General features: G+C 43.9%; 1 protein-coding gene across 3 annotated transcripts in view; it reads right to left on the reverse strand.

The window, feature by feature from the left end:
- Positions 1–8,908, reverse strand: part of Pcca (propionyl-CoA carboxylase subunit alpha) — a 378,979-nt gene extending 370,071 nt beyond the window's left edge. For all 3 annotated transcript variants that reach the window (XR_009381162.1, XM_059273166.1, XM_059273165.1), the window contains exon 1: positions 8,789–8,908. Coding sequence is in view for 2 of the 3 variants with exons in the window: in XM_059273166.1 (XP_059129149.1) it covers positions 8,789–8,878 (90 nt within the window). In the remaining variant the exon portion in view is untranslated. The remainder of the gene's footprint in view (positions 1–8,788) is intronic.
- Between the last annotated feature and the right edge of the window lie 205 nt (positions 8,909–9,113).

Raw genomic sequence — 9,113 nt, forward strand, 5'->3', positions numbered from 1 at the left:
AACTGTCCTGCCCCAACTCATGTTCCCCACTATGAAGTTCAGCCTCACCTTAGACCCACAGCAACAGAACCACACAATCATGAAATAAGACCTCTACAACTGGGAACCAAATGAATCAGCTCTCCTTTTTATCTCTTAGGTACTCATCAGTAATAAAGAGTTAACTAACACACTGTACCCTTGTAAGCCTGTAACCACAGACACCTACATGAAACCCTGTATTTCTGTCTAAACATGTTTTCTTCCCAAAATTTCCATTCACATCCTTGTCCCCTGTTCACCCACTTACCGAAAGAAAGAAAGAAAGAAAGAAAGAAAGAAAGAAAGAAAGAAAGAGAGAGAGAGAGAGAGAGAAGAAGAAGAAGAAGAAGAAGAAGAAGAAGAAGAAGAAGAAGAAGAGGAAGAAGAGGAAGAAGAGGAAGGAAGGAAGGAAGGAAGGAAGGAAGGAAGGAAGGAAGGAAGGAAAGAAAGGAAGGAAGGAAGGAAGGAAGGAAGGAAAAGGAAGGAAGGAAGGAAGGAAAAGGAAGGAAGGAAGGAAGGAAAGGAAGGAAGGAAGGAAGGAAAGGAAGGAAGGAAGGAAGGAAAGAAAGGAAGGAAGGAAAGAAAGGAAGGAAGGAAGGAAAGAAAGGAAGGAAGGAAGGAAAGAAAGGAAGGAAGGAAAGAAAGAGAGGGGCAGAGAGGCAGAGAGACAGAGAGATAGACAAAGGGGTTGGAAAGATGGCTCAGTGGTTAAAGGCACTGGTTGCTCTTACAGAGAAGGGTTCCATTCCCAGCACCCACATGGCAGCTCACAACTCTCTGTAACTCCAGTTCCAGGGGATCTGAGGCTCTTTTCTGGCCTCCACTGGCATATGCATATATATAGGCAAAACACCTATACTCATAAAATTTTTAAATGAAAATAAATACATAGATAAACCACAGACCCAAAGCCATTGTTTTTCCTTTCTCTTGATCAAAAATGTCACAACTTCCCTTTTTAGTTAGAACAGGGCTATTGCCATGTTTTTCCTCCGTTTTGAATTTAAGAACAAATGGTAGCCAAAAAGCTTAAATGTACAAATGACCAGCCTACAGGGCATGATGGCACATGACTTTAATCCCGGCACCCAGGAGGCAGAGGCAGTCGGATCTCTGAATTCAAGGTCAGCCTGGTCTATGAAGTGAATTCCAGTACAGCCAAGGCTACACAGAGAACTCAAACTCACTGATATCCACCTGCCTTTGCCTCCCAAGTCCTGGGATTAAATGCATGAGCTACCAACGCCCAGCATGTTGAAGCTTTTTTCTCCATATCTAACAATTAGAAGTGAACCATGCATTTCAAAAGTACAGGTTAAGTTTTCAAACTGTGACTGTATCACACAATTCAGATGGCAAACAAGTTATTATTGGAAAAGCAAAGCTTTGGATTCACACGGTCCAAGGTTCAGACTTTACCCCAGTCAACTATGTCCTTAAATTACTTAACAGCTCAAGCTTAGTTTCCTCTTGTGTAAAGCTGGTATTTCTGACCCAGCTGCTACATGGATAAAACAATATGTAAATTGCTGGGTATGTAGCACAGTTGGAGTGCTAGCCCAGCATGCACAAGCCACTAGGTTAGTTACCCAATACTGTATAAAACAAGACGTGGTGGGACACACTAGTCATCCCAGCACTCCAAAGGTGGAGGCCCGGGGATAAGAAGTTCAAGGGCAAACTTAACTTCAAAGAGTTGGAGGTCAGCTTAGCCTTCAAGAGACTTGTCTCAGAGGGGGCGGAGGGAGTGAAAACCGTTTAAGGCATATAAAAGCTCAATAAACTGTTGCAATTACCATAAAACTAACACCTCTAGCCACTGAATGTACCAAAAACAAAAAAACAAGTATTTAAACAGAATGTGTTTTAAAAGTTGTTATACAAAACAAATAAGATTAAATATAACTCAATATGAGACAGAATAGAAATACAACACAAATTATGGGGACATGGGAACAAGGAGCACTTAACTTAGAATTCTGGTTGAAACTTCTTGCCAGCTGAGAATCAATAATTCCAGCACAATTAACCACATTTTCTGTGAAGGCTGCTCACATAGACATAATACTCCTTTTATAGAATGTTAAAGTAGGGAATGTTACAGGCCCTGGGTGGGACTAATACTGTTGTTTTTCTAAATGGACATCTTGTTGGACTGGAAAGCTCAGAGGTTAAAAGCCCTGGATGCTCTTCTGGAGGAGCCAGGGCTCAATTCCCAAGCATCCACATGGCAGTTCACAATCATCTGTAACTCTAGTTCCAGAGGATCCAGTGCCCTCGCTGACCTCCATAGTCATAAGGCACACACATGGTGCAGAGACATACATACAGGACAAATATCAACACATACCAAATAAAATAATAACTTTAATTAAACAATGGACACTTTGTCAAATTGCCTTCTAAATGTTTATGTCTGCATCCATAGACGAGAGCCACTCAGCCTCAAGGAAGCTTGTTTTCAGTGGTTGCAGTTACTGCTGAAGTTCATAACTAGTCAAAGTACAAGTGAGTGTTGAGTGTGCAGTCCTAAGTGGGACATCTCTACAACCCCTTCAAAGGCTCAGAAAGCATCAGTAAAGGGGGAGCGGAAAGAATGAATGAAGAACAATGCTGTGAAACCCTGTCTTCTGAACATGGTGTCACCACTACAATCATGAATTCATAGCAACTATGACTACCTGCACAAGATCCAGCTATCAACATCCCCCAAAAGAGAAACACTGAAGGCCTCACTCCCCCAAACCCCACCCTGACTCCCGTGAGGAGTTACTGGCAGGTGAAGGTTATTGAGAGAGTATGATAGCTATTCTTGGTTGTCCACTTCATTATATCCGGAATCAACTAAAACCCAAGTGGATAGGTACCTTTAATCTGGGCTACTCCTTCTGCCAGCAGCCTATATATACAAAGGACATAGAAAAGGAAGCTCTCTTTCCCTGCTTCTCTCTATCTCTCAGGTAAGTCCATTCCTTTACTGGCATTACAGCCTACTTCTTTGGGATTCTGGTATATACTGATGACCAGCTCAGCCATCCAGACTCATGGACTGAACAACTATTGGATTCTTGGACCTTCTTGATAGACAGCCATTATTGGACTAGCTGGACCACAGTCTATAAGCCATTCTAATAAATCCACTTTAGGTGGGTAGGTAGGTAGAGAGACAGATAAATAGATAGATTCTATCAGTTGTTTCTCTACAGAACCCTGAATGATACAGGGAGAGAAAGTTTTTCTTCAGTACTCTAGCCATGGGTAAATTGCTCATGCACCAGTAAATATCCCATACCCATGCTCATAAAAGATAAAAAAAAAAAAAGTAATGACCCACACTTAAGGCCTATACTTGTATGTAAGCTGGAAGTTTTCCTGGTCCCACCCAGCTCGCAGCCGCTCAGACCCAAGTAAACACACAGAGGTTTATATTCATTAAAACTGTATGGCCTAATGGCTCAGGCTTCTTGATACCTAGATCTTACATCTTAAATTAACCCATAACTCTTATTTATGTTTAGCCACATGGCTTGGTACCTTTTCCCAGTTCTGCCTTCACATCTTGCTTCCTCTGTGTCTGGCTGGCGACTCCTAACTCAGCCTTCCTGTTTCCAGAATTCTCCTCTCTCTTTGTCCCGCCTATACTTCCTGCCTGGCTACTGGCCAATCAGCACTTTATTTATTAACCAATCAGAGCAACATATTCACAGCATACAGGGCGATATCCATGGCACTTGTATGTCCTTCAGGAATGACCTTACTGCTTTCCCAGATATTTTCTAGAAATCTCAAACAAGACCAAAAGGTTGTTTACAGTAAAAATCTTAACTTCCCCTGCAACCCACCTGACTTGTGGTTATACCTAACCAGCTGTAATCCTACCCAACACACAGGAGTCATTCCAAAATTCACTTAGGTTCCTTAGCAACTCTTTGAGATAAACTTCAGAACCACAGAAGCAGAAGATATGATTACTGTAATGACAATTAATTGCAATTTTCCTTCTGGAAGCCCATACTTGTGTTCTTATGAAGGCTTGTGCCTGCCTCCTCTCTCTCTCTCTCTCTCTCTCTCTCTCTCTCTCTCTCTCTCTCAACCCCCACATTTAAATCTATAGGTTAAAAATATCTTTTAATAACTCCAACTCTGCTTCAGTCTAGTTCAGTCTAAAATTATTTTCTGCAGCATAATCAAGACTACAGCTTTACCTAAGTAGAGGTCTCTAGAAGATAAAAGAACTCCTCAGACTGCAGGTAGCAGGGAGGAACAGTGTCCTGCTGCCACTCACAATACATATACCCTAAAACTAAGGATATCTGTTAACTGGCTTGAAGAATGTTCTGGATTTCCTAGACTAGTCAAAAGTAAGCTATCTGCCTCCCATCCAAAAGGTTTACAGAAGTAGAAAGGGAGATTGGAGGGGGTAAAATCTTGAAAAGGTTCCACTTCAAACGGAGTGGTGGAATTCAGTTCAACTTCACATAAAGGGAGCATGGAGAGAAGACAGGGAGCAGTTCCTCCACATGGTAAATGTCAGAGGAGGAATGCTTTATGGACAGCACTCTACCACCCCACATTCAGCACCTTCTATGACACTGTGCTAGGATGACAACATTGACAAGATGCAGCCTCAGCTGATATATTAAGAGACCATAAGATTAAAAGCCAAAAATAAAAACAAAACACAAAAAACTGGGCAGTGGGGGTGCACACCTTTTATCCCAGCAAAGAGACAGACAGAAACAGGTGGATCTCTGAGTTGGAGGCCAGCTTGGTCTACAGAGCAAGTTCCAGGACAGCCAGGACTACACAGAGAAACCCTGTCTTCATTATATATATATATATATATATATATATATATATATATATATATATATATAGAGAGAGAGAGAGAGAGAGAGAGAGAGAGAGAGAGAGAGATGAGAGATCATAAACATCCAAGCATTCAAGATACAGCTCAGCTGGCTGAGTGCCCTGGGGTCAACCTCTAGCTCCATATAGATGTGGTATGTAGCGGAGCACTGGAGTCCAAACTCCAGCACTCAGGAAGCAGAACATCAGAGGTTCAAGGTCATCCTCAGCTAAGAGAGTTCAAAGCCAGCCTGGCCTATATGAGATCCTAACTCATAAAAAAGTTGGGAGGTTAAAGATATGGCTTAGTAGTTAAGAGCACTTCCTGCTCTTATAGAGCATCTAGGTTCTGTCACCAGCATCCAGATGGCAGCTTACAACTGACTAACTCCAGTACCAGGGGTCCAGCATCCCCTCTGACCTGAGGCCTCATGCATGCATATTGTACAGATAAACGCATGTAAGAATGCATGCACCTTAAATAAAGAATACAAGGGGCAGGTGAGATGACTCAGGGGGTAAAAGGAGCTCGCTGCATATACCCTGACAACATTGTGGAAGGGGAAAATTGACTCCGGAAAGTTGTCCACACTGTGGCATGCGCGCGCACACACACAAATAAATGCAATTTTAAAGTTTAAGGGAGAGAGTTAGGGAGATGACTCAGTCAGGAAAGTGCTTGCCATGCAAGCGTGAAGGCAGAGTCTGATACCTAAAAAGCTGGCACACCTGTATCCCCAGCTCTGAGAAAACAGAGACAAAAGTCCTCAGGGTTTGTTGACTAACCAGTCTAACTGAACCAAAGAGCTCCAGATTCAGTAGGACATCCTGTCTCAAAAAAATAAAAAGGGAGGTGGAGGTGGACAGTGACTGGGAAGACACCTGACACTGACCTCGGGTCTCCACATGCATGAACACACATATGCACATACACACACAACGAAAGTTTCTATAGGACACACCAAGTTCTGAAATCCCTTTCCTGTCAGCCTGAATCTAAAATATCACAGTCCTTCCATCTTCCTCAAAACACTGAGTAATTACCATTATTCTTTTGTGGGGTTTGTTTTCTTGAGACAGCCTTGTTTTCTTACTCAGCTTAGGTTGGCCTCAGATTTGCTATGTAGTAGATGCATAATGTGATCAACAAGCCCATGTGGTCTGATTTCTCTCCAGCACCATCTAGGCTCTGCTGCAGGGCCTCAGTGGACTTTTCTCACATCTTCAGCTGTTCCCGCTGGACATGGGCCCATGACACATGCTGTTCTCTCACAAAACTATTTTCTTTTCCTAGAAAAAAGGTCACCTCATCCTTCAAACTTGTATAGTTTTTTTAAGATTGTATTTTACTTTATTTTTTACGTTACGTGTATGAGTGTTTTGTCTACATATGTTTTGGTGCACTACATGCATGTCTGGTGCCTTCAAAAGCCAAAACTCCAAATGGTTGTGAGCTGCCATGTGGGTTTGGGTATTGAACCCAGGTTCTCTGGAAATGCTTTTAAGGGCTGGACCATCTCTCAAGCCCCAGTTGTATAATTTGTTTTATTACTTTATTATGAGTGTGTGTATGATGGAGGACAGAGCACAGCTCTGTGGAGTCAGTTCTCTCCTTTCACCTTCATGTGGGTTCTAAGTATGAGCCCAGGTCAACAGGGCTTTATAGCAAGCACCCTTACCCACTAAGCCGCCTAACCGACCCTTTTGAAATCTTTGTTTCCAAAGGTAAATGTTGTTTAACTTAAGTAGCACAATATACTTAATAGTATTGACTGCTTCTTGGAATCTAGGTCAACAATGCAGATCTGCCTAAATGTACCAGGCACAGAGTTTGATTCCTAGGGAGCCACAGCTTTCAAGTTCCAAGTCTGCCCTTACTAGCTGTTTGACTTTAAGCAAGTCATATAACACTGTGGGCCTTGAGTCCATCTTCTATAAGTGGTGTTATATGCCTAATATGAGGACAGAATAGTTGCCTATGGTGTAGAGGTCAAAATATTCTTGACTTGGTCAACTCAGTTTATTTTATTTTTATCTCAGCACCAAAACTTCCCAACAGCATTTTTAAACTTATTGTCTCATTACTGGAGGAAATTTTGTAAACACTGGGAACTATATTCATCCCCTACACAGGAGGCATTCAATACTTTTTAATAATTTATTTATTTTTATTTTTATGTGCATTTGTGTTTTGCCTGCATGTATGTCTGTTTGAGGATGTCAAGTCCCCTGGAACTGGAGTTACAGACAGTTGTTAGCTGCCATGTGGGTGCTAGGAATTGAACTCAGGTCCTCTGGAAGAACAGTCAGTGCCCTTAACCACTGAGCCATCTTTCCAGCCCACTATTAAAGATTGTTTTACAAAACTATCTAAAAAGGTATATATCCAATACACAATAGCCAAACCTAGTGTGGTGGTGCATACCTACAATGCCAGCACTTGAAAAGTGGGAGCAGGAGCCCAAGATCTCCCTCTACTACACAGCAAATCTGAGGCCAACCTAAGCTAAATAAGAAAACAAGGCTGTCTCAAGAAAACAAACCCCACAAAAGAATAAATATACGAAGTATGGCTCCAAAGTATGGCTTACAAATCATTTCATAAGTAAATATGCCAGTCCTTGCAAAAGCAAACATTGATTGAATGATTACAAGATGATAAAAATTAAAGAACAAAAGCTGTGTGGCAACTCAAAGAACAGTGAGAGCCAGCATTCTGAGGCTGGCGTCAGAAACAACCTTCCAGCTCACACTGCCTAAGTGGACCTGTTTCCATTTCCTTAAAAAGAATAAAATGAGCTGGGCATGGTGGTACACACAACACTCAGGAGGCAAAGGCAGGTAGATCTCTGTGAGTTCAAGACCAGTCTGGTCTACACAGAGCATTCCAAAACAGCCAGGGCTATACAGAGAGACTTCTATCTAAAACAAAAAAACAAAAACAAAAACAAAAAGAGATGAGGCAGATCATCTCTGAAATGCCTTCCTATTCAAATTTCAATAACCATAAACCAAACGTTGTAGAGATTTTCTTTTTAACTCCACCACCCCACCCCCTGGGAGGTAGGGAAGGATTTGAGACAGGTTTCTTCCATGTAACCTAGCCTGGCCTTGAACTCACAATCCTCCTCTACTGCATGCAGCCTTTCCAATGGTGTGACTACAGGTGCACAACACTACACATCTGACTTGACAATACATATCAGAAAAGACAGGGGAGGGAGGCTTACCATGCACATTCAAACAGTTCTCAAAGGGTTTTCAGGGGATTTTCGTTTTAAGAAATTTGCTCAAGTAACTTAGTAAATCTACTTTAAAAGTTAGGTAAGTCAATGCTAGCAAATAATGTGGAAGGAGAAAGGAGGGTCACACAAACTCCAGTCTTTGGGTTAGTGTCACCATGGCACCCTAGGTGAACGGCGGGGAAGTGAAATGTTTCTAACCAAGGTAAGCACTGCCTAGAAAGAAAAATAAACCCAGAAGGTGCGTTTCCACGTGGTGTACAGTGGTGCCATGAACAGGCGTTCGACTCACACCTGCGGACTCTTGACAATTCTGACTTAGCACACTTTTTTCAAACTTAGTGCCAACTCACAGCCCCACAGTGTCCCTTCAAAGTCGCTGCAAAGATAGAAAAAGAGCACGTGAACTGTGAACTCTTACAGGCTGTCTAGAAAGCTGCAGGAGAAGTCCGCTCCGCCAGACACTGGGATCCCAGCACCCGGTCCGGAGGAGCTCAGGAAATCTCGGCCCGCTCCTGCTAGTGCCCTCGAGCGCAAGCATTCCCAGGGAGGCCCATGCCAGAACCAAGTGTGAGCACAGCACAGCTGGCTCGGGTATCCGGCCCGCCCGGGATGCGCCGGGGCTGTCGCCTGGGAGCCCGGGGCAGCCAAGCCCATGAGAGCCCTGCACTGCTCACCTTCAGCGTCCACAGCAGTTGCTGCGGGGGCCGCCGCCAATGCCGCCTGGCCGCGACCTGCGCCACCGTCCCGACCCACAGCCCCGCCATTGTCGACCCAGCAGGCCGGCCCGCCGCTGACCTCTCACCCCCGTCAGGGGGCGGGGAAGGGGAGCGTCCGGGATACGACCAATCAGGAGCCTCGGGCCCTAAGCTCCGCCCCCAGATGAGTGGGTTGAGGAGGGAGCCGGTCCTGCGGCCGAGCAACTCCAGACCCGGCCGAGGCGAACAGGACGCGCGCTAGGACCCGGAGGGAGCCGACCACCGAGCTCCCGAGGCCTTTTCC

This window comes from Peromyscus eremicus, chromosome 9 (assembly GCF_949786415.1).
Source record: "Peromyscus eremicus chromosome 9, PerEre_H2_v1, whole genome shotgun sequence".
Taxonomy (NCBI): Eukaryota; Metazoa; Chordata; class Mammalia; order Rodentia; family Cricetidae; genus Peromyscus; species Peromyscus eremicus.